The sequence below is a fragment of the Zeus faber genome, assembly GCF_960531495.2.
Source record: "Zeus faber genome assembly, chromosome: 22".
Classification (NCBI taxonomy): domain Eukaryota; kingdom Metazoa; phylum Chordata; class Actinopteri; order Zeiformes; family Zeidae; genus Zeus; species Zeus faber.
This window is the reverse complement of record NC_137209.1, coordinates 4164211-4191478: the sequence shown is the minus strand read 5'-3', so window position 1 is coordinate 4191478 and position 27268 is coordinate 4164211. Positions and strand designations below refer to the sequence as shown.

The 27268-nt window shown below is 42.4% G+C and overlaps 1 protein-coding gene across 1 annotated transcript in view; it reads right to left on the bottom strand.

Annotated features, from left to right (window-relative positions):
- The window catches only part of focad (focadhesin), a 64233-nt gene that overhangs the window by 9266 nt on the left and 27699 nt on the right, over positions 1 to 27268 (bottom strand). The window contains exons 13-35 of the mRNA XM_080023127.1: positions 26634 to 26735; positions 25900 to 26030; positions 25556 to 25686; positions 24821 to 24951; positions 24399 to 24449; positions 23999 to 24082; positions 23569 to 23695; positions 21345 to 21533; positions 20874 to 20995; positions 20436 to 20528; positions 20147 to 20235; positions 19862 to 19903; positions 17857 to 17959; positions 17462 to 17578; positions 15979 to 16217; positions 14765 to 14857; positions 14365 to 14512; positions 13798 to 13917; positions 3838 to 3960; positions 3391 to 3468; positions 2865 to 2936; positions 2545 to 2647; positions 2343 to 2423 (exon numbers count right to left, since the gene is read on the bottom strand). Of these exons, the coding sequence (XP_079879253.1) occupies positions 2343 to 2423; positions 2545 to 2647; positions 2865 to 2936; positions 3391 to 3468; positions 3838 to 3960; positions 13798 to 13917; positions 14365 to 14512; positions 14765 to 14857; positions 15979 to 16217; positions 17462 to 17578; positions 17857 to 17959; positions 19862 to 19903; positions 20147 to 20235; positions 20436 to 20528; positions 20874 to 20995; positions 21345 to 21533; positions 23569 to 23695; positions 23999 to 24082; positions 24399 to 24449; positions 24821 to 24951; positions 25556 to 25686; positions 25900 to 26030; positions 26634 to 26735 (2569 nt within the window). The remainder of the gene's footprint in view (positions 1 to 2342; positions 2424 to 2544; positions 2648 to 2864; positions 2937 to 3390; positions 3469 to 3837; positions 3961 to 13797; positions 13918 to 14364; positions 14513 to 14764; positions 14858 to 15978; positions 16218 to 17461; positions 17579 to 17856; positions 17960 to 19861; positions 19904 to 20146; positions 20236 to 20435; positions 20529 to 20873; positions 20996 to 21344; positions 21534 to 23568; positions 23696 to 23998; positions 24083 to 24398; positions 24450 to 24820; positions 24952 to 25555; positions 25687 to 25899; positions 26031 to 26633; positions 26736 to 27268) is intronic.

The following is a 27268-nucleotide window of genomic DNA, read 5'->3' as shown; positions in this document are numbered from 1 at the left end:
AGGTGCATTTTTCAACCATTTTTGGAGACAGTGCTACAAAACTTTACAACCAGGAGCGCCAACAAGACATGCAAATATGTTGACCTTTTTCCTTTTTTAATAATCATTGTATATTGTGTGCAACACTAGGAGGGAGGGAAAATTGGCGATTGTGCAAAACCGTCCAATCGCGGCCCCCAGCCGCTGCCGCCTCTTCCTCCTCCTCCTTCTCCCCCTCTGGGTAGCAGAGACCCAGGGGTGGGGTGGGACGGCTCCTCTCTCTGGGATATTTACACAATTTAGTCCTTTTATTTTGCTCCTACGCTCTTTATCGATTGTTGTGAGATTTTAGAAAGTACCCCCCAAAAGAAGAAGAGACAAGAAAACCACCTAATTAAGCAATTGTTTTAACAGAACCTCCTTGCGGCTCCCCTGGTGAGACTCGGTGCGGGCCGTGTGCTGCTGGAACACCTGTAACGGATCGAGCCTCTTCATGAACACTGTCTGTTTTTTGAGTGGGTTGTTTTTTTTTACCTTCTTTTAATTTAATGAGCATAAAGCTGTCCCTGCACCTGCTCACCTGGAGGACAAAAAAAAATAGAACAGAGTGGTGCATGGACAAAGCTCCTTCACTTGCATGCACAAAGAAGGTGTACGTGGACGTACATATGTGTGCAACATTTTAATGAAAAACAACTAATTTCTGCTGAAACAGTGCATATTGTTTTGAATATAAATTTTCAGATTCAAACGTCTTATCTTTTTTTACATTTCAAATAGCATTTGAATATCTAACCATCGTTTCGCAGCCCTAGTGTGTGTGTGTGTGTGTGTATGTGTGAGTTAGAGAGCGATAGAGAGCTCAGTCTCTCGTCATGGTTGGCAATGACACTAATGTACTGACCAAATCACCATTTCCGTTATCCGGTAATTGTCAGATTTTGACCAGGAAAATCAGTAGAATTCCAACATATGCAAAATCTCTCGAGTCATAATGTGTGGCGAAAATAATTCCCTCCAAGCACAATTTGAATTAGTACTGGGTGGATCATTTCAATAAAAATAGTCTGCAGATCTGTTAATTTCAGAAAGTTGCAACGGATGGCCAATCAGTTAGGACGATCAAAGGCGATCTGAAAGCTTCACCCCCGACCAATCACGTTTGTCGATTTAGAACTATTAGCCACTATTAGCCTCATTAGCCAGGTTGCGCTTTTAAACACAGTAGACACACACGTGGAGCGGAGACAGAGCCGCAGAGTCTAGAACTCTGAGTAGAAACAGGAAGATGATGCATCATACATCCAGTTTTCCCATCCAGAGATTTTTTTTTTTTTTTTTAATATTTAAGTTCCGTCCCAAAGCAGACGACAAATATTAATTGTGTAAAATATGTCGACGGGACGACCCGAAGAAGACAGACAACACCTCAAACTTTATTATTCTTTTAGACCTACTTACCATATTTATTTTGCTTTTGATTTGATCAAAGTTGTAATTAAATTAATTACTATTTAAATAATTAATGAATTTAGTAATTAAAGCAGCTGCAATTGTCTTGTTACTTATTGTTCATGAACTGAAATTATTAGATTTTAAGTAGTATTATTAGTAATTTTTATTTATTTATTTTTAAAATGGCGTTTACTGATGGGACTTATTTTATTTTGAATATTCAGTCAAAAAATATTATACATCTACATGCCCTGATGATGTCATTCTCTATAAAGACTGCTTATCAATTGTTTTTAAGCTCAATAAACAGATCAATTTTGACCAGAATTTCTCCCATTTGTCTGGGAAATATTCCAGGGTATGTTGACCAGCACCAATTTTTTCTAATGGAAACTCTGGACCAAATACCTTATGTTTACATTTGTTCATTTTTTATTTTGTGTCTATGTTTTAAAAAGGAAAATTTAATTTAATGATTTTTTTCTGTTAAAGCACTTATCCCCTTTGTGACTTTTTCCTCTAAAATAAAACTGCGCATTGTTATTTCTGTAAATTGTCTATTTATTACCAAAGCGTTTATCAGTAATACAGTTAGGATGGAAAAAAATATGAATGTGTTGGTTTGATACATTTTTTTAAATTTTTTGTGCTGGTGCTCCTTAAATTTTCAGTTAGGGCGCACCAGTGGTAGTGGAAAAAGTTAGTCTGGAGCCCTGAATTGTTACTTTTTGCTGGATTTCTCTACTACAAATGGTGATGGATTGACCATAGTTAGAGAAGGATTAAACACACACACACACACACACACACACACACACACACACACACACACACACACACACACACACACACACACACACACACACACACACACACACACACACACACACACACACACACACACACACCTTTCTTTCCAGCCTTGGTGAGGAAGTCCACTACAGAGCGGAGGACACTTTTCTCTGGGAGGTAACTGAAGTCCAGAGGCACTGAGGAGATAAAGGTAGAGGGTGTGGGAACATGTACTTCACAAATGAGTGAAGTACGTTCAGTACTGGACAGAAGCAGAGTATTGCTATTGAAATGTGGACTCTGTAGGTGCTACGGTACCTGCTGTGTGAGTGTGATTGGTGGAGATATGGGCCAAGTACAGATGGCCCACCAAACAGGCACTGTTCGACTGCAGCCCGATAGCTCCAGAGAAGGTCATGATCTTATGGAAAAGATGACAACACAGATAATTACTTAGAGGGGTGAATGACAATAAGACATTACACCGCTAACACATTGCTTTTTTATTAAACATGGTAAAAAACATATATATATATATATATATATATATATATATATATATATATATATATATATATATATATATAAAATGTATTTATTTATATACTACATATAAACAAAACATTTCATGTACTCACCTGCGTGATGGCCTTAATCACCTCATTGACTTGACTCTGCCGTTGTGAGGACTGCACCAATTCACTCTTCAGCTAAGACAGGGAGGGGCACACATAGTGTTAAACTACGTGGCCCAACTCAGGTGTAGAAATCACCGTCAAATCTGATCTGCAACTAATGACAATCTGGCAGCAACGGAAACAGCTTCACTATCACTTTAGTCGAGTTCACTTCCTGAGCAAGAATCTATCAATGTATTTGAATTGCCCTTGTGCATGCAATGAGTTGTACAAATGAACTTGCCTTTCTCGATGCTCCACGACGTTTACAAATATGTTCAGATTATCTTGCCGACGCAAAAAAGTCGTAGTTATTACCAGATAGAGGATACAGAGGAAAACCAAATATTATAGCTAGAACGTTTTTTTTCTGCCGATTATGGCCCGATCAAGGCTATGTTTAAGGATGTGTGCTCTTCAAATCTACTAGATAGTTTTCTCTTTGGCTATAAATTCTTGCATTGAAATTGAGGTGTACTGGTCTTACCTGTATGAGGTAACTCTCAGATCCCACAAGAGCCACGAGACCGTTGACCGCAGCCAATCGCTGCATTGTGGGACAACCCTAAAAGAAAATTTGGATTTGGATCATCGGATTTGGGAAGGTCCCAAATACAAAAATCTGATTCCAACAGTCTACTGAGATACGTCCAATGTTAAAGGTCACTTTTTCTGCTCGTCTGCATTTCTTAAAAAATGGAAACATGTAAGATGTCACCTAACGGGGAAGAACTGACTTTGTCTAAGTCTATACTGTTCAGTAAAAAGTGGAATTGTGTCTGTATTGGCTGATACTTAAAACTTTAGGACTCGTGAGTTGGTTTTTGGCAGGGACATTCAATATTATAAACACCAACTTAAGTAACAATATGAAGAGATGGGTGAACAATCTCGACTTGCGCAAGTCGTGATTTCAAGGAGAAAGTGCTTCTACCTCAGCCAGTAGGATTTTGATCCACGCCGCCAGCAGACGTGGGAGGAGGTCTTCTGCCATGCCGTGGCCACTGCTTGCCAGGCCATGGACCAGGAAGCCCAAAGCCAGTGAGAAGCCTGGGGTCTAGACACATCCATGCAAGTGAAGGGCCAGGAGCAAGTAGGAGATTAGGGAGGGGAAACAATTTAAGAATTAAATTCTACATAAATGTCCGGTGCTATTTTTAGTTGCGTCAATGCATCGACAACACATTGTTTACGAGTGTTAAATGTTCGATGTTTTGAACACAAAGCAATTTACCAGTTGTGGTGGCTAGTGCCGCCATTTTTTTGTTTTTTGATTTTCCCTTTGAAAACTGATGGCACTCTTATAGACCAAGGACTATAGAGACTATATAGGGATGATAGAAAGTGACTGATAAAGTGCCGCCATTATGCCCGGTTACACGCGTTGTTTTCTTTGGTTTCATTCAATTACAATAAATATAAATAAAAAATATACTATGGACTATAAAAAAAGATACTGTTATTGGTTTTGTTTGGAGAAACAGGGAGCGGAGATGGGCAGTGCTGCCAACCTTTTTTTTTTTTTTTTGAAAGGTTAAAAATACAGGGTATTTACAGGAAAATAAAGAACCAGGAGGTAAAGCGGTAAAGAAGGGGAAAATACAGTAGATTCCCAGGAAAAACAGGAGGGTTGAAAGCAATGCCCTAATGCAGGGGTCAGGAACCTATGGCTCCCGAGCCAAAAATAGCTCTTTCGATGACGGTATATGGCTCGCAGACAATTTTGAGCCAAAATTTTTCATCACAATTAACAAGTAATAAATAATTATTCTGTGTCATTTCACAGTTAAACGGGTAAGAGAAATTACAATTTTGAAAATAAAATTGAAAATATAAATGTGGTGAGCAGTGAGTGTGCAGTGGACAAAGCCGAGCTGACATGCATCCCCGGGGTCTGCATCAGAGACTTTGAGCTGGAAGTTGCTGACCTGAAGGCTTCCGACATGTGGGTAAGTAAGTCACTGAATGGAGAGTTGGAAAGACTTGCGTGACAGCGAGCCGAGCTGGCAAGTGAACACAAGTGGACGGAAATGGAAAAAACTTCAATATGAATGTGACAAATATATCTTCAACTTGAACCTCAAGACCAGCTGATTCTTAAAACTTAAGACCGTCGCATACCACACAATGCAGCGTGTGAGTATTGCCGTATTGACCGTGCTGGCTCTACATACCCATGTCAGCAGTCTTTCTCGCATCTGAGAAACATTAAGACCACTCTACACTCACGTTTAACTGAGTTAACACCTGCAAGAAGCTTAACCTCACTACGTATGAACCAGACTTTGGCTATTATGGCTCTCCCAGCCAAAAAGGTTCCCGACCCCTGCCCTAATGTGAACTCTTAATTCTAATGAGAACTCTGTGGTGGCATGGTAAGGGTCGGAGTGGCATTTTTAAGAAGACAAATAATAAAATGTAAGAATATAAAGACCTGTCTCCTTAGAGACTGGACGAGTTTCAGTTTCTCGTCTTTACAGCCGAGCTTCACGGTTCAGACTCTTTTTTTCTCTTTTCTTCCCGAAAACAAATATTTTTTAAATATTTGTACAAAATAAATATTCATAAAAGAACCCTATTTGTGCTTTATTTGCATTTGGCTCCACCCCTATTTTACGGAAACGTTACTGCTTCCATACCCACATACTTACATACCGGCAATTTGCCGGAAATGATACTACTTCGAGAGTGGGGAGATTTACGGAACGACTTTTACGGAACCTTGACACCGGCTCCCATTCCCACATGACGCCAATACGGGACATTGCCGGTAGATTTACGGCTTTCAGTGCAAGTGGGAAAGGGGCTTAATTTTAATGTAGACAACTAGGGCTGTCAACAGTTAACAAAATTCCTGTTTGAATATTTCTTCTGAAAAAACATAAGTTTGAATACATACTAATAATATCTAATACTAATATCTATTACAATTTTAAAATGTGGCGCGGCCGTTACGCAGTTCTGCTGTGGGACGATCTCAATCAGAGTTATCTTTTCTCCTATCAAAGCATATAAAAACATAAATTTTTACGCCGTTTCCTGCTGCTGCTCCAGTGCGAAGCAGATTGCTTCCGGAAAAAATGTACACCCGTGCTCTCATGGGCAAATGCAATGGAGCCCAGCATGGTCCGCGGCCTGGTGGTTAGACACCTCTGCACTAGAGGACATTCCAACTCTGTCGTTGATTGTCGGGCGGCTTGGGACCATGTACCTCGGTTCAAGCTTGCGGATGAAATCTTTATATACAGAAACCTGCGAGACCTGTTAATCGGCTGCATATCTTTGCAGATAAAACAGGTCAATTTATCTTTAATTGCCATTTAGCGGGCAGCTGGTAATCCTTGCGATGAAAGCAGTCATTTGTGCCTGCTTTGGTCGCGGTGTTGATGGAAATCCAGTGATGTTTCGGCTGTTTGTGCGTCTGACCATCTGTCCGTCTGTCCAGGCCTCCGCTCCCGAGCCAGTTGGTGGTAAGACAAAGTCAGTTCCTCTGCCGCCTCTGCTGTCTGTTTTCAACGCCACGGAACGCTGCCTTGGCTGCCGTGGCTCCCGCTGCCTCGGCTCCCGCAGCGGGATCTCTGCTCGTCGGAGCTGCCCTGAGGCCACTGATTTGGACCGCATACCTGCGCCTCTTCTGGGTGGACGGTGCTCTCCTGGCTTGGCTGCTGCTGGGACTCCTCTGCTGCTGGACCTCCATCCGTGACTGTTGTTGGCTCCTCCATGATTCGACACATCACCTGCCTGCAACAAAAAGCCTCTGCTACCCGGGTGCCCGCATCCAGGATATAGACTCCAGAATCCTACGGCTGCTGGATCAAAACCCGTCTCCACTGTTTTCATCTACGTTGGAACCAACGATCTCAGGAACAAACAATCGGAGACACTAAAAGAGGACTTTACGAAACTTATTGACAGTCTTCTACAGTCAGACCGCCGGTTCATCATCTCCAGCCCGCTGCCGTGTCCTAGCTTTGGAGATGTAGAATTCATGCGTGTCCTTCTGCTACACACATGGCTCAAAGGATACTGCTGCTCCCTCAATGTACCGTTTGTGGACAACTTTGGCATCTTCTTAAACCGTCCAAACGTCTTCAGACGTGATGGATTCATCCAAACTTTCATGGATCACGGCTCCTCGCCGTGAACATGGAAGTTACATTGAAATCCTCTCTTCACTACTGATGTTTTGTGAGTCCGATCCACTCTACGAACATTCCTGACTGTCAATCTGCTTTACAAATTTCCGCAATTATAAACCCTAGACCCAAATCACGTAACTTCCCTGTAACATACAGGAATCTAAACAATTTATTACCAGTTTGGACTTCAACTATCAGTCCCCCACAAAGCCATGCACCTAGAACAATAAAAATGGCTTTATTAAACGTCAGATCGTAACAAATAAATCATTTTTAGTTAATGTTCTGAGAAGTACCCATAACCTGGATTTCACTCTACTGACTGGGACTGGCTCGACAGAAATGGCAAAGTCTCACTCATTGAGACAAGACCTCCTAATTTCAAATTCATCCAAACCACTAGAACTGATAAGAGAGGTGGTGGAATAGCTGCTGTCTTCTCTGATAGTTACAGCTGCAAGGAAATCCCCCTTGGGGAATTCACGTTTTTTGCACACCTTGCTTTATCCATAAACTGCAGTGCTCCGATTTTAATCATGACTGTTCTACCAGCCACCAAAATTGAAATGTGGCTTTTTTTTTTAATTTTCTGAGCTAGTGTTCAAGGTCTCCACTGATAATGATTTGTATAATTTTCTCAGGTGATTTTAATATTCATGTTGACAATCAAACAGGCCCAGATGCACTTCATTGGCCTGTTGGATGCATTTGACCTCACGCAGCATGTTTCTGGACCCACCCACAATAAGGGGCATCCTCTGGACTTGGTCATATCAAAAGGACTAAATATCACTGTACGCTGTGTCATAGATGTTGCTATTTCAGATCACTATTGCATATTTTTTGACGTGTCTGCTTTCCTGTACCACAGAGGGAAACAATTTAAAAAATGTATCATTAACAATAATACCATTGAAACCTTTAAGAGAATTGTAAATGAATGATCGCTGTTCATGACATCATCAACTGAGGATTTTGTGAACAACTTCAACTCAAAAATACAAAATATCATTGATTACATTGCACCTGTTAAAAAAACCAAAACAAAACAAAAAGCTCCCAGGAGAAATGGAGCAGTTGTTAGGAAGCTTAAGAGAGAGTGTCGCCAAGCAGAATGATAATGGAGAAAGACCAAACTTCAGGTTCACCAAGAAATTTACAAGGATAGACTCAATCAGTACAATAAAGAATTTAGGCCAGACAGTCCTTCTTCTCAAAAACCATTAATGAAAATATCAACAATAGTAAAGTAGTCTTCTCCACTGTTGATCAACTTATTAATCCACCATCTACAACCCGGTCAGAGAGGCTCTTCACTGAAAAATGTGAGGAATTCGCTACATTTTTCAATAACAAAATTATAGGTATCAGACATAATATTAGTGCCTTAACATCCAGAAATGAACCTACCCTCCAGTTCTCCAGTAATAAGACTGCTGCCATTTCTCGTTTTGCCCCTTTAGACAAAAAAAATGGACGGTATTGTGGGCCAGCTCAGGTCTTCCACCTGCCGATGGCCCCCCTCCCACCACATTTTTCAAAACTGTTTTTAACTGCCTAGCACATGAGGTATTAGAAATTATAAACGGCTCTCTTCAGTCAAGTATATTTCCTGCAGCATTTCAGAATCAGAATAGTCTGATTTTTTTTTTTAACCTGTGCTGTCAGCATGCTGGGCATACAACACTTATTTGTATTTGTATGCCATTGCATCTAGGACAAAGTTAGTCTGCAAGTGGAGTTCAAGTTTTCAACCTGCAATGCAACTCTTTATTAATTCTGAAATCATCAAGAACTGCTGCAATAACTCTGTCCTATGGATGACCTGTAGAATGACAAGAACACCATTTTTGGTGATAGAGAACCAGCATCAACCCCCCTCTTTGGAGAACTATTTATTATGTTTGGATCTATAAACAACTGATCACTACTCCAATACGAAGAATAAACATAGAAACAAACAACATTTACACAAAAACAAACATTGGACGACAACATGTATTGAAAAACAGTTAATTAGGTCCAGGAAAAGTGGAACTACAACTGGTCATGTGGCCTCTTCCTGTCATAATTATGGCAGTAAATGAGGGAGGAAAGGAGAGGAATGCAACCAGGAGGGTGCTGGGGTGCACTCGAAGCAGGTGTGGTGGTGTGTGGGCGTGTGTGATGGGACCGCCTGTATGTGTGTGTGTGTAAGATGTCCACCGGTGAGTGTACATGACTTATCCCCACTGGTACAGGTGTAGAAGGTCGATATTATGTCATGGCCCCTCCAAGCAGTGGAAAGGGCATTGAAGCCTGCCAAACTCCGCTGCCTTGTAGACACCCTACGGCTACAGCAAAGCCCCGAGCACCCTGTCCTGCGGCCACAGAAGACCCCCGGACCCCCAGAGAAGCCAGAGGGCCGTGGAGCAACCCCTAGCCCAGCCCCAAGGAGCATTACCTAGTCCCAGGGAGCACGAGGAGACCCCGCACCACAGGGGCCATGCGGACCACAGAACAGAGGGCGGCAGACGGCACCCCCACCCACAGCCCGACCCCCCAGCAAGAAGCGCCCTATGCACCGAGACCACCAGAGGACAGGTACCCTGGCAGCCCGGTGTGACGACAGGAGACTGCCCCCCACCGAAGGAGGCCACAGCGGCGCGCCGACCCACCGACTACGGGGCCGAGACCTGAACCCGGGACTCGCACCCCTCGCCCCCAACCCGAGTTCCAAAACCCACAACAACGCCCCAAACCAACACACGGACGCTGAGATGTAATCTATTAATTACTGCAACCATTGGGATGTGGTGAGATTATCTCTCTTTTTCCAATTGAGTAATATTGTTTTCTTGGCAATTGTTAAGGCGATAAAAATGGGTTGGTGATGTTTAAGCGGTGGGTTGACTGAGGAGAGGTCACGGAAAAGACGGGGAAACTGGAATGCTGCGACCCAGAAGGGTGATAGCTCCTTGGTGATGTTGGTCCAGCATGCAAAGATAGGTGGGTATAGCCAGAAGGCATGAAAGTAGTCATCTCTGGTATTAAGGGAACAGTGAGAACAAATGTCTTCATCCACAAAACCCATTTTGAACATTTTGTGTTCCGTGATATGAACTCTGTGCAGAATCTTATATTGGATAAGTTGCATTTTGGAGTTGCGGGTGTAAGCTTCTACATGTTGATATCGGTGGGAGCAGCAAGGTCTCTTGCCCATTCCATTGTAGGTAAAGATAAAGTGTCACCTGTGTTTAACAAAAGTTTGTATATTATGGAAAAGGGATTGTTTAAGTGACCGATATGAGGGAGATGTTCAATCATTGGAGGTGGTTGTAAGATGTTGTTCGTCAATTTGATTTGAACTTTTAGAGACTGCTGTAAAGGAAAAAAGGAAGCCATGGCCACCGATATTATACCTTTGGGTTGGGAAGGTTTGGAAAGATATAAGAGAATTGTTTTCAAACACGTGTTCCAGATGAGTAATTTAAGATTATTGGTCTGTTTTTAACCCGAAAATCTGGGTTGTGCCAGATTGGAGTGAATTTGTTTGGTGACAGTGTGACCACTGACTTTGAGGAATTTCCACCAGGCTTACAGAGTTTTTGCGATAAATGGGTTTTTAAAGCAATTATGTTTCCTTATTGATTCAGTAAGGAATGGGAGATGTTACCAGGGTTGTTACTATTCATTTATAAATTGAAGATGGTTTGCTAGATAGTAGTATCTAAAGTTTGGGGCTGCTAGGCCTCCACAGTCTTTGTTTTTCTGTAGTGTTGCTAGTTTAATTCTCGGTTTCTTGTATTTCCAATTAAATGTGTTGACTATTGAGTCCAGAGTATTAAACCAATGTACTGTTGGTTGCACTGGGGTCATTGAAAATATATAGTTTATTTCTGGAAGTATATTCATCTTCACTGCTGCTATCGTACCAATTAGTGAGATAAGTAGGTTGTTCCATCGAATGAGGTCTTCTTCAATGGATTTGAGCAATGGAGTGAAGTTAAGGGTTAACAAATCTGACAGATTGGTGGAGATAGCAATACCAAGGTATCTAATATTGCCTGTTGTGATGGTTAAAGGAAGTTTCTGGGTTGCAGCATTGCTGTCCCCTGGTCTTGTGCCGCGTTGTAGAGTGAAACGCTGTGAGGTGTAACCATTGGTGATGACAGAAGCAGATGGAGAGTTGTGGAGGATTCTGATCCAATGAATGAGTGACTCTCCAAAGCCAAATTTGTTGAGGATTGAAAAGAGATATGTCCAATTAACTCTGTCAAATCCTTTTTCGGCATCTAAAGAGGCAATAATAGTATTAAAGTTGTTCCTTTTAGATATGCTGATCAGACTGAATAAACGACACATATAGCTGGATGAGTGTCTGCCTTTGACAAAGACTGTTTGATCTGGGTGAATTATAAATGGAATTACTTTTACAATTCTGTTGGTTAGTGTTTTACTTGTAATCTTAAGGTCGCAATTAATAAGGCTTATGGGTCTATAACTGGAGGTAAGGGTTGGGTCCTTATTGGGTTTGAGCAAAACCAATATAGTTGAGAGAAGGCTAGGTGGAATTAGCCAGGAGCAGATTAAACATGTCATGACACAGGCTCCTATCCTGAGTGAGTGTGTGGATGGGGTTTTAAACCTACTGCTTGTAAGCCGAACCAATGAGCATCAGTTATTACAATTATTACAGCCATCAAAGATCCACAGGGTAGAATAACATACTCCATAACAAGACATCAATAACATATTTAGAGACTTTTATAATAAGCTATATCACTCGGATAATTAATCTAATATATCAAACATAACTCATTCCTTGATGATATTGACCTTCCGAAACTTTCGACAGAAAGCACTTACCCTACTACACTTACCCTACTACACTTACTCTAGAAGAACTCAGGAAAGCGCTCTTTCCTATGCCTAACAATAAATCCACTGGATCAGATGGCTACAAAAAAGACAAAAAAGTTTGAACACATCCCACCTTTTCTTAGATCTCTACATTGGCTCCCTGTTAAAACTAGGATTGATTTTAAGATTCTGCTACTTGGATATAAAGCTATAAATGGCCTTGCATATCAGTATATAAAATAAATGCTCATTACACACGAACCAACAAGAACTCTCAGGTCGACAGGCAGTGGTCTTTTAACCATCCCTCGTACTAATTCTAAAGCAGAGGAGGCTGCCTTCTGTATCTATGCCCCAAGTAGATGGAGGACCTGAGAGAGGCCCCCGCACTAAACACTTTTAAAAGCAGGTTAAAAACCTTGCTATTCATTACAGTCTATGACTGACTCCTCTGCTCTGTAGTGGACTTCCTCACCAAGGCTGGAAAGAAAGTTGTGTGTGTGTGTGTGTGTGTGTGTGTGTGTGTGTGTGTGTGTGTGTGTGTGTGTGTGTGTGTGTGTGTGTGTGTGTGTGTGTGTGTGTGTGTGTGTGTGTGCGCGCGCGCGGGCTCTGTATGCTGTGAGATTTGTTTATTCTGCCCTGACTGTTCTTACGGTTGCACAAACATTTCATATATTTTCCCACTGTGTTGCCCTGGTATGAAATGCTCTTTATAAATAAAGTGTGACTTGACTTTAGTATAGCTGTGGCTGCACACAAGGGACAAGTCGCATCCTCACCTACCCACTACTTGAGGTTTTGCAGAGTTGAAAATATACCATTGTTTGCTCCAAAGAGAAATGTATGGAAATGGTCTCTGATGGGCCTACTAACACAAACTGTGAAAAAAGACAACAGCCATTTTTGTGGGCTACCTTTGTCAGAAAACATGTGATTCAACAAGCTATTCAGATTTTCCTCCCCCTCCTATGTCAAGTGGGGGCTTATTAGAATAATATCGCCCCCCATCTGAGTACTTGAGAACTACCTTTGCAAAGGTGCGGCATATTTTTCTTTCATGCGCTGGACCCACGAGCATTATGTTGAAGATAATAGCTAAACATAGGAACTGCTCTGTTGTTGGCTGCGCAGACCACCACAAATGGGCCCCCAGCCTCAGAGGACAGAATAGCTGAGTGGATAAAGTAGTTTTTTGATGGCAACGCCCAAACCGTGAAAAAACTGCAGACGAGGGAAATTGTATTAAAGAAATAAAAAAAATAAAAAAAATTGTGCTGCGCATTTCTTTTGCAGTTTAGCAGTAGCTAATGCTAATAGCTGAGGTGATATATTAGATGTAATTTTCTAGAAAGTTACTGCCGTTAATTGTTGCAGGATCCACAATAATGTTTACGGTACTAGTTTGTTATTTGAATGACTAAGATGAACTCCGTCTCCGTCTCATCAACGCTCTTAAATAACGTGACAGCAAAATGAAAGAATGGGTGGTGTTGTCCCCAGAGTGTTTCTTGCTGCTGATTTGATAGAGATGCACAAGAAGTTTACTGATTTGCTGTGAATCATGGAATTTGACCTGCTCCCCCGTCCAGCATGTAGCCGGGGGAGCTTATTTGCATTTAAAGCTACAGACCCAGAAACAGCCCGTGGAGAAAAGGACTCAATCACAGCGGTTTAGAGGCATGCTAGAATGCATAATCTGGTGTGTCTTGAGTGGTATTTTCAGCAAAAAAATTCAAAGACATGTTTTGGGGACCTCAGAGACCTATATACTGTATATAACCCACACAAATTGGTTTAAAAGGGCCATACAATTCAGTGACATTGCCATGTTCCTGTTTATACACAGTCAATTAATAACACACAAGGAGTCACATCGTATGGACGCTTTGAACTCCAGTTGCACCCTCACACACCTGCTGGCTCTCCTCGGTCAGGGTGCGGAGGCTGCTCATGACCTCATAGGCCTGAGTGGCATTGATGAGGCCCACACCAAAGGCTGAAACGCCGGTACAGGCCACGCAGTAGGCCAGGACCTGCATTGGAAAAAAGCATGGGAAAAGATTGGTGTGGGAAAGAGGGGGTACGTTCTCTCATTAAAGCATTCTTGCCACTTTTTAAACGCAGCCTGTGCGCATGACTTGAGATTTGCTGACGAGCTCTGTCAGGCACATGAGGGACAAGTGAAATTAAATTTAAAATTGAAATATCAATTCGAATATCTAACACTATTCATTCAGAGGGATCCATAAACATAATAAATGCATTACACAAACCACTCAAATTGGATAAAACCTACACCTGTAACTATAACCACAACCAGGATGTGTAAGAGACCCCGTCATTCATATAACCCAGGAGCCATGAAGTTTTCAACATGGATTTGACAGACAGACATATTCATTAATTGAGTTGTTGCATGTTTAGTACAGTAGAACCTCATTTTGTTTGGCATTGAAGCTGCGTCGGCTGGCGCTGCTCACCTCCTGAAGCATGCGTCCCTGGCCGGTACTGTCTTGGAGCTTGTGCAGCAGTTTGTCCAGGGTCTGGGCCACGTGGGGGCCGTGCTCAGCCTTTCCACCACGGCACAGGGCCGACAGGACCAGTCCCAGACCGAGCACGCACCCTGTGCTGTGGGACAAAGAAATATTCTGCTTTCACACGTTTCAGCTTTGCTAAGCGACATGTGATGACTTTTTATCCAGTTAAGTATTACCTTTAAATTGCTCAAATTGCTATTAATGATTAAAACGACTCTCATAAAGCCATCGACACTTGCTGGATTTGCTGATTTTTTTTTTTTATAGTGGATAGTGTGACAGGAAACCATACTGCTGCATTTGCATGCCTTTGCATCTCAGATAAGACACAAATTGCACTAACTTGTACTCCAGGTTGGGGTCAAAGCAGCAGCTCTCGAGGGTTGTCAGAGCTTTCAGCGGGAGGTCAGAGTCTTTCTGAGTGGTAGGGGCATCGCTGAGTGAGAGAGTGAGGCAGAGAAGAAATTAAAAATGATGTACCGTACTGACCCGAATATAGGCCTCTAGACCCTGATTATAAGACGACCCCCCCCTTTTTCAACACTTCTTTTTGGAAAAAAGACTAGAAAAGACCAAATCTACTTTTTATAAAGAAAATCTGTAAGAAGAAGAACCTTTATTCGTCACACCACACTATAACGCATGCTTTGGATGGTAGCCAGTGAAATGGGTCCTCTGCATTTGACCCATCCCGGCTTGTCCTTCCTTCGGGGGGCAGCCAGGAGCAGTGGGCAGCATTCGACGCCGTGCCCAGGGACCTGGTTCCATACAGGATGTCCATCGCTGGTCAGACGATGATGTGCATGTTTTTTGGTGGGGGTCCTTACTGATGTTAGATGGAGGAAACCCCATGTGAGCACAGGGAGAACATGCAAACTCCACACAGAAAGGCCCCTAATGGGAGATAACCCACCGGAGCACGGTGCCAACAGCGCCCCAGGAGGGAATCAAACCCAGGACCTTCTTGCTGTGAGGCAACAGTGCAATGCACTGTGAAACGTCAAGCTGCAGAACTAAACTTTATCCAGAAGTTGTTAGCAAGTTAGTAACTTGCCAAGATTGACTGGCAAGTCAATCTTGACTGGCGTCTGACTGAGTCAATCACACAGGAGCTGCATGCTTCTTTTAAATAAGCCATGTGGGGTTTTCCCTTTGGGTTCCCAGTGAACTACGATAGCAATGGAGATGAGCAAGTGGTGGATTGGATGAGGACGGTGTGTTGGAGTTGCCCGACAGTTGTCGGGTATGTCTGCAGAAACAAATGGCAACACTCCTCCTAATGCACACGTACATTTTTTTATTATTGTACCGTATAGTGACATTTAAAATTGTAGACCCTGAACATAAGACAACCCTACTTTTTCAGACCTATTTCCAGGAAAAAAAAAACTCTTATATTCGGGTCAATATGGTATATTTCAATATTGTACTCGCACTTATCATGTTTTTTTGTGTCAGGACATTTTGTGCCACAATATACTGTGCATTTACACTCCAAGATTTTAAGTTGGCTTAAAAGTTTGCCCTGCTGGACTGGGCTGTCGCAGCTGTCACTACCTGAGGTGTTCAGTGTGTAGAGAGGACAGGACCATGCCCAGGGCAAGGCCCGAGTGGAACTGGACGGCCTGGGAGTCATCTGCGCTGGAGGAGCAGGGCAGGCCTGCCTGCAGGATGGACAGCACTTCAGACACCCTGTCCCCGTGCCGGCGAGCCAGCACGGACGCCAGAAGAGACAAAGCCAGGGAGGCGCAGGAACGGGCAATCGCACTGGCCGTGTTCTCCCCTGAGTAGGAACGCTAAGGTGTAGAAATATACTTTCAATTATCTTAATTTTGCTAAAACCATAATATTACATTTTCAGGAGAGCCTCGTTCATCCAAACCCCATGGGAATTAAAATACGAATTAATATGGATGAAAAGTGTTTTATATAAATTTACATTTAGTCATTTAGCAGACGCTTTTATCGAAAGCGACTTACAATTATTCAAACACCGACGGACGCAGCCATCAGGAGCAATTAGGGGTTAAGTGTCTTGCTCAAGGACACTACAGCATGCTAGCAGGAGGAGCCTGGGATGGAACCAGCAACCTTTAGATCACTAGACCACCAGCTCTACCGCCTGAGCTACCATCCCCGTTAAATAAAGTGGCTCATTTAATGTCAAGGTCAAACACAATTTAAGCTTTTTTGAAATATGAAGTGCAATATTTACATGCAATATCTACAGGCAGGAACCCTCTAATTGTCATTTTTTTTTTTTTTTGCATTTTTAGCCTGACCTTTAATAACATATTTATAATGCCTTATTAACCTTTTTTAATATACTCTGTTATGATGCTTTAGATTTTAATTGATTTATTGCCATTCATTTCCTAAAAACAAAAACATAACTAACCCCCAATGTCCACCAGCTGTCTTTTTATTTTTGATTTCAATTTATTTATGTAAGTTTCCTGCTTGTATGAAATGAAAATGCGAACAAAACAAAGAGATTCAATGATTCAATGATTCCGTCTTGGAGAAACAGAGCCGTTACGCACTCTGTCTCCGGTGCCAACTAGAAAAACACATTGTTTTTTATTTATTTATTTGTTTGTTTGTTTGGTTTCCTTCGTTTTTGACTCGAACGAAACAAAACAAAAGCTGTCTCTCCATTCTCTCTATTTCTTTCCATTGTTCTCTGTTGGTATGGGACTTCATTTTGTAAAAACTGATTTTAGTGTAAATGCCCTTTACTTCTAAATAATAAATCCCGCACTTCTGTAACAGGTAGACCTTAAGTCACTCAGCCATGAGAATAATGGCTGAGTGACCATACTTCCGCGGACCCCCGGTTGACCATTGATTTTGATCATTATTTTTTTACATTTAAAGTGGCAAGAGCACCAATTTCACTTAGACTTTCAGGTCATTAATACATTGATTTGATATCATGTTAATACTTCATACTGTGTTACAGTTACAACTGTGGCTGTATTGTTTACTGAAAAGAGACAAGATATTCTGGAAACAACTTGAAGAAAGAAAGGTACTGTACATGAAGAAACCAGGGGAAGATGTGTCCGCGGGCCTTGTAACTGCTGCTGATAACGCTGAGGAGAGTGTCCAGCACCATGGCCAACCACGTATCTGTTGGAACGCACTCTGGTCCTGCCTAAATAGGAAGTCAAAGCACAAGAACCAATCGACCAGCAATTAAATGTCACATTTTCCATAATGGTTCCTGTACCTTGATGCAAAAGTGGATATTGCAGCAGCGTGAACGATAATAGCTCAATCATTTTTAATAAATAACACTGGAGGTGGCTTTGAGGCCCCGTCACACAGGATCACAAGATGCTTCTAGGTGAACATTAAGAGCCGAGACGAGCAGTATTAGCAGAAATGATTAACCCAGTCGTTGCTATGGAGTTCCCAGAGCGTCCAACTTACGGTGAGATTGTCATCTATGGGCAGGCTGCTCTCGTATTTGGCCAGAGCGGCAGCTAGCCCGCTCAAGGCCAGGATGCAATTACCCTGGACCACCGGACTATCCCTGAAACACAAAAAGAGGACACGCTGTCAAAGGGAGAGCATGGTGGAAAGAAGTTGGAGCACCTATCTTGTCCAACAAGGAATTTTACCTACTCAACTCAATTCTTAGAAAATGTATAGTTTGCCGTAATATGGCACAGGAATATATTTTCCAGCACTCAGAACAATGTTCTACATTGTTGCCAAAGTAGAACATGAGCTGCAGCCACGCTACACACACTACATTGATTGAAACAACAGAGTTGTTGAAAGACCAAAGTTGTCAAAATCAATGGAGGAAACGTTTGATTTTTGGAAACAATTTGATATTTCGCAGTTTAATACTACATTTTGATTTCCATCCATTCTGAAAACCTCATCCTTGAATATAAGAAAACTTTGATAACAACCAATTTTTGGTATCAAGACCATAATGTACACTGCATAACTGCCATGAGCAAATCTGGCCATTAAGGGGAAGATTTGCGGAAAGTCAATTTCAAGACAAAGATTTTGTCTGTTTTTACTGTGTGCCAAGTAATATACCACATCCAGACCAGAAGCAGCAACAATTACACAACACTAATTACAAAAACATTATCTCATTGCTGCACATCTTGCAAACAGCTGTTTGCAGCATCCACAACTTAAGTGTGGGGTGTGATGGGAATAATCCAATAATTTATGCTTTCATCCATATGACCATTTATGTATTGATTCTTTGATTTGATTCTTCTGATCACATGCCTTCTTTTAATGAGCCTTACATACAGTAGCAAGATGTCCCCTATCCCTAGTGTTTTATGTGTGTTGAGGCTATGGGGCAAAAGGCTTTAGTGACGCTGAACCTGCGCAAATAACACAAAAAACAACCGCATAATTCTCAAAGCACAGGCAAACAGTGAGATGCACTGCTAACTGTGCTGCCACGCAAATAGCGTCTGGGTGCACCGGTGCTTTTTGCACATTTATAAATTAGGTATCATGCATACTTTTGGCACAAAATTTAGCCCTTTCTATGCAAATGAGCCTCGTTGCAAAAAATATCCAATTCACAAACACTGGCGCTAATAGCCAGACGCAGTTAGAGTGAAATTATTACCGTCTGCAGAAAGCTGATAGTAACTGCGCGGGGGGAAAAAAAGGCAGCATCTTCAGTGCCTCCACTCCGTGCGCGATAAAACCCCGTTGGGGTCTCCCCCTGCGTAAAGGGGGAGAAATCCCCTAGTGGTGGCACTAAGGGGGGGTTTGCACAGTCAGGATTTTGCATCGCACTGGCACAGCACCCCCAAGGATTTCCTCACAATTTTACATTTTTATTAAACACTTTAGATCACAAGAACTAATGTCTGACAATTATTTAAAGTTTTATGTTTATTTAAGACTGATAATTTGTAAAACAGGCAAGTGTAGAGAAGTGGCGAAGTAAATGCGTAATGGAGACTCTCCATCACGCATTTAGGCTCTTCTGCGCGTGGCCGTTTCTCCAAATAAAACAAATAAAAGCAGTGTGCTTTTATTATTTTAGATGTTCTCATTTTACTCCTTTTCCTAATTGAACGAAACAAAAGAAGTGTGTGCCTGTCGACTCTCAATTGACAACCCCCCTGAGTCATCTTAAAACTATAATCCTGCATTATGTACTTCACACGAATATGTTGAATATTTTAATTAAACATTTGTTGCATGATTTTGCCACATACTGAAAAGCTTTGATAGAAAAGAATTGGCGAGTATCACAAGTTTTACACCAAATTTTGGCTTTTGATTATTATTATTAATATGTTTATGAGGAGGTGCTTAGCTCATTTTACTGATTCAGTATTTTTAAAACAAAGCATATTAGTAACAGACTGTTTAGATCCTAAACTGTTTGCCAATGTTAGCATTGCAATGTGTGGGCGAAGTGTAGCAAGAGACTCACTTGGCAGCAGATTTAATGACGTCTACCAGCTGGTCTCTTGTCCTGTCAGGAAGAGGAAAGGAGGAACATGAGATCAAAAGGGGTTGAGAGAGAAAAAGGAAGGATGGAAAAACTAGAAGCTCTTGTCGGATTACCACAACGCCCAATGCATTTCATCCCCGAATGGGATGGATTTTGTGTGGCCCAGGAAGCCTTACTGCTGCGTTTAGAGCAAAACCTTCCACGTTATTTAAGGCGTGCAGGTATGTGAGGGGCACAGTGTGTGTGATAATGCGCTATCCTCACCAGAGCCAGGCGCAGTGCTGCTTGTACTGCAGTACCTCGGGGCTTTCCCTGCCTTGCTTCTGCTGCATCTCCAACTCGGCAACTTGAGCCTGATGACCAGATCACAGAAAAGAACAAATGAAAAGACAAATTAGGGACTTAGCAGATACCAACATTATTGTGCTAGGAAATTATTACACACACACACACACACACACACACACACACACACACACACACACACACACACACACACACACACACACACACACACACACACACACACACACACACACACACACACACACACCTGTAGGACAGCATGAAAGGCTCGACTCATGAAGTCCCCCCAGGCCTGTGGTAGCAGGAGTGCGCGGTGCCACTCAGATGGCTGAATGTTCACCTGGAGAGAAATCGCGGCAACTGACTAATGTTATGGTAGAAAATATCAGCAAGACTTTCTGTGAATAAAAAAATAAAAAATAAAAAGGTTAACAGATTTGTTTTGATTCTATTTTTAAAAACGCATTAACAGAACCAATCTCCTGCCTGTTCCTGCTTTGGCATTGGCAAGCTAAATTACCTCTAATCTTCTCCCGCTGCTTGGAACAGGGTTTATTTTATACAGGGAGAAAAAAAAAAAGTGATCGACAGCCCTTGATTTCTTATGTCGCACATTGCTATTCGATCTTGGTCCAATCGACCGAGATGTGCCATAAGTACAGTAGAAGTTGGAGATCTAGAGTACCTCATGGATGAGGGCGACTAGCGTCTGCTGATAGCTGCGACCGCGGCTGATGAGGAAGCGTGTGATGGGCCGGCCTTCCCGGTCGGTCTGCACGGGCAGCTCGTAGGAGAGGAGCAGTCCAGCTACAGGGACAGGAAGACACGCACGCTCACTCAAGGGCGTTCCTAAATAGCACCATCGTCCTAAATTACCACTGGTGCCATATCGTAGCGCATCATGAAGTGCTTTCAGAAATGTTCCTGGTATTGGTCTTATGTTTTCTTCTTTGAATTTCTTGTTTGGTATGATTGGAATTATTTCTGCGTTTTTGGAAACAAGAAGTTACACCAATGTAGATTCTGCTTAGACGTCCTACTTTTTGTGAAAAGTCAAAGGAGACCTAATAAGCCATCGATGATATTCATATTTACAAAGTTGAATAGGACCCGCGTGCTTTCATTTGCTCGGAGCACTTGGCCAATCATGGCGCACCTGCCAGTCCGGGTTTCAAGCCGGGCTGCTTGTTTTTCTCGTAGCTCTTCAGCATGAAGGCCGGGATGCCGGCCACTGTTTTGCCCTGGTCAGAGCGTAGCGTGCCACCTCTCAGAGCCGAGTGGTACACCCCCCGGGGCATGTGGCTCATCTCCTGCTTCACCAGCGAGCTCAGGAAGAGCTCGTAAGCTGGAAGGGGAGACAATGTTATTTTCATGTCAGTCCATTTTACCAGCATTTCAAACTTTCGGTTGACTAGCAGGCAAAATGGTTACCAAATTATTATTTTTTTTTATTGAGTGATAATGGTCCTATGTAATTATGATACATTATTTCAATATTAAGAACGTGATATTAACAAAGGGGAAAAACAGAAATGAATTTTTACTTCGATTTTAACAGTTTGTGTTGCTTTCAGGAAAATCAATAACTTGAGTGAAGTCCAATTCTCTTTCACAGATTGTCTTGTTTTCAGTTGTTTAAACTGTGTTAAAAAGTTTGCTAGGATATGCTGATTAGTGACATTCACACTGCCACTCGCTGTATTCATTGACTCTCGCGCTCTCTGCCTCCTAATATTCCAGCTGCACTCTCATGCTGTATTCATCCATGAGCATAGCGTTTTATATCTATAGTGGTTAAGAAACTTTATTCATTTGGTCTTTAGTCCTGACCCATCCTACCTTGAACATCCATCCATTCATTCATTTACATTTTAATCAACACATTTCCTTCTTTTTTTCCCATTTTAGTGGCCATTTCGATCAACAACGACAACCGAACCGGATGATGAATGCCTCTCAACTCCAGGCACATTTAAGGGAGGTGAGAGGCATCCAAGTGTCACGTCAGACCATTCCAAACCGTTGACATCAGCGTGGTCTGCGTGCTAGACGACCTGCAAGGGTACCTGACACACCACCAGGCACAGGCATCATCGTCTTGCATGGGCCAGGGAGCATTTAGGCTGGACGAGGGACCAGTGGGCCTCAGTGCTGTTCTCTGGTGAAAGTCAATTCACGTTGAGTAGAAATGATGGCCGCAAACGATGTTGGAGACGTCAAGGAGAGTGCAATGCATCAGCTACTGTTGTCACCAGACGAGCCTTTGGTGGTGGTGGTGTTACAGTGTGGGCAGGTGTGTCTAGTCAATGCAGAACTTCCCTACACTTTGTGAATGGTACAGTGACAAGCCCATACTACCTGAATAACCTCATTAATACAGTAATTGTGCCCCTGCATGAACAACACAGGCCTAATTTCATCTTCATGGACTACAATGCTCCAGCTCATGGAGGTTGCATCATTAGGGAATGGCTGCTGGAGACTGGGGTACCTCAAATGGAGTGGCCTGCACTTTCTCCAGACCTGAATCCCATAGAAAATCTATGGGATCAGCTGAGTCGCCGTTTAGAGGCTCGTAACTCTGTACCCAAGAACCTCAATGACCTGAGGGCCGCCCTTCCAGAAGAGTGGGGTGCCAGGCCTCAGCAGACAATAAGTTGACTTGTGAACAGCATGAAACGTCGTTGTCAAGCTGTAATTGATGCTCAAGGGCACATGTCAAGTTATTGAGACATTGACATTTTTTGTTGTGGTATAGCCACTGCTGTTGTTGGCTTTTGTTTCAATCAATTGTTTGAGATGAGGAAATCACCATTGTATGCTTCTACTTAAATGCCCTACTTTCATGATATAATATCACTGTCATGTGAACTTTTTACATTTTCCATAAATTTCACCCGAAAGCCAAATATCCCTAACTTTTTGTGAGTAGTGTATGTCTATCTGCTCCTGGGCTAATTCCAACTATGCCACTCTGTACAATAAACAACCCCGTCGTCTGTGTCTCTGTGCCGGAGGTCCCTGAACACACCACTTGGGTGGCGCATGGTAGGAGATACTGCCACACAACAGAATTAAAATACAAATAAAATGACACAAGTTTAGCACTATCCATCACAGAACAGTATTATAAATGACACAAGACAATTTCATTGATTGTGGTTGCTCCTTCAGTGGTCACGATAAGAACAGGAGAATATGTTACTTATGTTCCAAAAAATTTGACCGTTAAACGGAACAAGGCGACTCAGACTTGATTAGTGAAACTCAAAGTTTCACTAATCAAGACTCAAAAAAGACTTGCTCATTAATGTGTAATTTCATCAGTTTGTCAAAAGGTAAAAACAACACTATTCAAGATGACGCTCAACATGACCCACCGGAGAGGACGGAGTGCTGGGTGAGGGCCAGGAGCTTCACGTAAGATGACCCAGGGACGCTTAGATCCTGCTCCTCGTCCTCTTCCCCTTCCTCCTCACTCTTGGGAAGCTTGGGAACCGGTCGTGCCTAGCACGAGCCACAGAAAAAGGAAAGAGTTGGTTTACTCTTTTAATTACCAGGCCGTGGGAAATGATGCCTCTCCTTCATGCATTTTAAGGTTTGCTATATCAAATATAATGTAAATAGAGAGCCAGGAGTCAACCGATCAGGTTGCTCGATGATCATTATCCTCATCACGCTATTTCATGGTTCAATGAATTTGAACCATGCTGTCTGTCTACCCATCTTCTCTGAGTAAAATTACTGGACAGAGTGGTGAAAAGGTGTAAATCAAAGGCTGTTTAGCCAAGTGGTAGGAAAGCTCCTTACTGGCTCAGGGAGGTGGAAGATTGTATGAGCAGCTTCAGGGAACTCTGAAAGCGCTCTGTAGCCACACCTGGATACATCCGGCTCCTGCATAAACACACATGTCAAGTTTCTGTCCGTCACACAACCCGCCAATGCCGATCGAGGACTCAGATATGCAGCAATCTCTTTAAACACGCGTGTACATAAAAGACAAATAAACGATTGGAATCCTACAAAAGAATAAAATGAATCGAAACATGGAGGAAAATGTCACAATACCAACAATCGACACTTCTACACTTTGCTACGATTGATCTTAAACAAAAACATTTCATCAAGTGTAAAGGTAGCATATCAATGAGTGGTGATGTGCAACGATCTAGACGCCCGCTCAAAGAATGCAGCAGATGTCAACACACACCTTGCTTAAAGCGTAGCTCCAGAGAAAGCTCACCACTTCCCCTTTCAGTTGCTGTGAAAAAAAACAAAAAAACAAAAAAAAACCTGCATCAAAAGACTAATACATTGAGAGGCTAACCGGACTTACCTACTGGAGATTATTTCTACGTCATTCTAGGACAACACAGCCTGTGACAATCAGAGCATCACAGCATTCAGTCGTTCTGATAAACTGCAACCGCATGATTGGATAGGTCAGGGGTTATCCAACTCTGAGGGCTCAGTCTACCAAGGGGGCCTTACCATAAAGACATTTCTTCAAATATCCACACACAGTTTTAAATAAAATTGTAACAGACTGTAACAAAGGAGCTTCAATCAAAGTTCAGAATATAAAAACACAAAACGCACACAACATCGTTCCTTTCCTGTCGCTGCATCTACCTCATACTCCTCTGACTTGACTGTCAGTCTGGGCACTAGTTGAAGCAGCTCAGCTGTAGCTTTCACCATTTGGGGCCGGGAATCGCAGCACAGCTTCGGCCCCAGGGCCCTCCAGGTGGAGATTATGTCCACTACCTGTACCACACACACACACACACACACACACACACACACACACACACACACACACACACACACACACACACACACACACACACACACACACACACACACACACACAAAGTAAAGACCACATTCATGCCAACTTCATCCTGCTTTCATTCTAGAGGTTTTATATTACTAAAGCCAAGAGGGTTCATTTGAGGTATTCGATGGGGGATGGGCCTTATTTATATATAAATTAACATTTCTATATTTATTCACAGCCATTTCTGGATTAAACGTGTACATTGTAGCCTGCAAAAATATTCAAAAATAGGTTTATTTTTGAATGTTTTATTGAAGACGGTATTTAGGCATTACCTATACGCGTGTGTTCATGAATGATGGCATTCAAGTGGTGTTTGATGTCGCCTAGGCCTACATCTTTTTTGGTAGATATGGCAAAATAATATCAAGAGACTAAGGAAGAAAATCTGCAATCCACATAAAATCTCCTATTTTCTGCCCATGGGTAACTACCAAGAAAGTATGTGTGTGCGTGTGTGTGTGTGTGTGCGTGTGTGTGTGTGTGTGTGTGTGTGTGTGTGTGTGTGTGTGTGCGAGTGAAAGGACTCTCCTCGGCTCGACACAGTTCCTGTAGTCCTTGCAGGGCGAGAGCTGCAGGGGTGGCCAGGTCTGGTTTAGAGCACTGTTTCAGAGTGTGTGTAATGGCCGCCAACATGTCACCACCATGCTGGTATGGTCTGGGACACACACACACACACACACACACACACACACACACACACAGACACACACACACACACACACCCCCCCCCACTCTGGTGTCAAATTGTATTTTGAAAGCTCCAAATCAGAGCAGCTTTTTGAGGTAACAGGCAATGACAACGATACAGTATCATGGTAAATTTGCAGAATGAGCAAATAAAATACTAGTGATTGTTAGGGGGGCTGACCTCTGGCTGCAGATGGACTTGAGGCAAGCAGCCCGGGCCAGAACCTGCTCCCACTGGGCCTCTCTCCCCGACACCGTGCCCCACTTCTCCTGCTGGCCTAGCAGTCGCTGCAGTTCCGGGTACACGCGCTCCTGACATGGCGACAACAGTTTAGACAGACCTGCATCATCAGGCCCAAGCCTGCATCGGGCTACTGGATTGGGAGGGACTTTGTGAGCTACAGTATATAGGGAGGACATCGGGGGTCTGGGACACATTGCATAAGGGACTACACTAGCTTCTGTTTGGTGACTTTGATTACTAGCGACCTTAAGGCCCTCCTCAGTGACAAGGGTCTCCGTGCCTGAGGTCCCTGAAAACGCCACTTGGGTGGTGGCAAAACTGCCACAATGGAAATAGCAATTTTTTTCCACTTCTTGGACAAATAAAGTATCCATCTAAAAATGAAAATAAAAAAAAAGATGGTGACCTATGTATTGTGTTATTAGGATTTAGAAGTGCTTAATTTGTGAGTGTGTGTGGGGGTCCTATTTTATAGCTAAATGCATGGGCTATTTGCACATGTTTATACCCCATTAAAAGGGTACAAGCTGTTGTAGGTTTCTTTTAGTTCTTTTACCTTTACTTACTTTCCAAACTAATATACCATAAACTGTGTTCCAAGCTGTGTTTTATTGGTGTTTAAAAGAAAACAAAAGGATGATCTGGTTTCAGACAAGGTAGGGAACGCTGACCTGCTTCTCCCAGAGGGCTGTCATTAGACGCATCGCCATGGCTCTCAGCTTGGAAGTGTTAGCCAGCATCTGGAGAACATGGAGCACCTGGGGAACACATAACTGGCACAGCCAATGAACATGTGATGAGTCAGGTTAGGGATGGCTGAAGACTCCATTTGTATTATTATTACACCTTCACGGTATGGAATTTAACTAAGTATTCTCAACCCAAGCTCAATAAGTATCTAAGGATGTGGATATGAATGAATATTAGTAATCAAATAATACAAATAATATTAGTTAATTAGTAATTGGAGTAGGAGTACAATAAAAGTACAATGAAACAACAACAAAAAGAGTCTGAGTTAGCATGAAGTCCATTATAAATAAGGAAGAAAATATAAAACTACAGCCACACTGCATGTCAGGCACCTACCAGTGGAACATACAGAATACACTCTGCGCACTCTGCTTTCTTATTTAATTTTAAGTCATTTATTTAATGAAGTCAGCTTTTAAGAGCAGATGGGTTAAAATCAAAATAAGTATTCAACCCGTTTGTTTCATTTCAGTTGTTGAAATGTCAACCAAGTACTGAACAACAAGTACTGAAGGGTTTGGATATGAATTTCAGTTTTTGAATTTTTATTTTA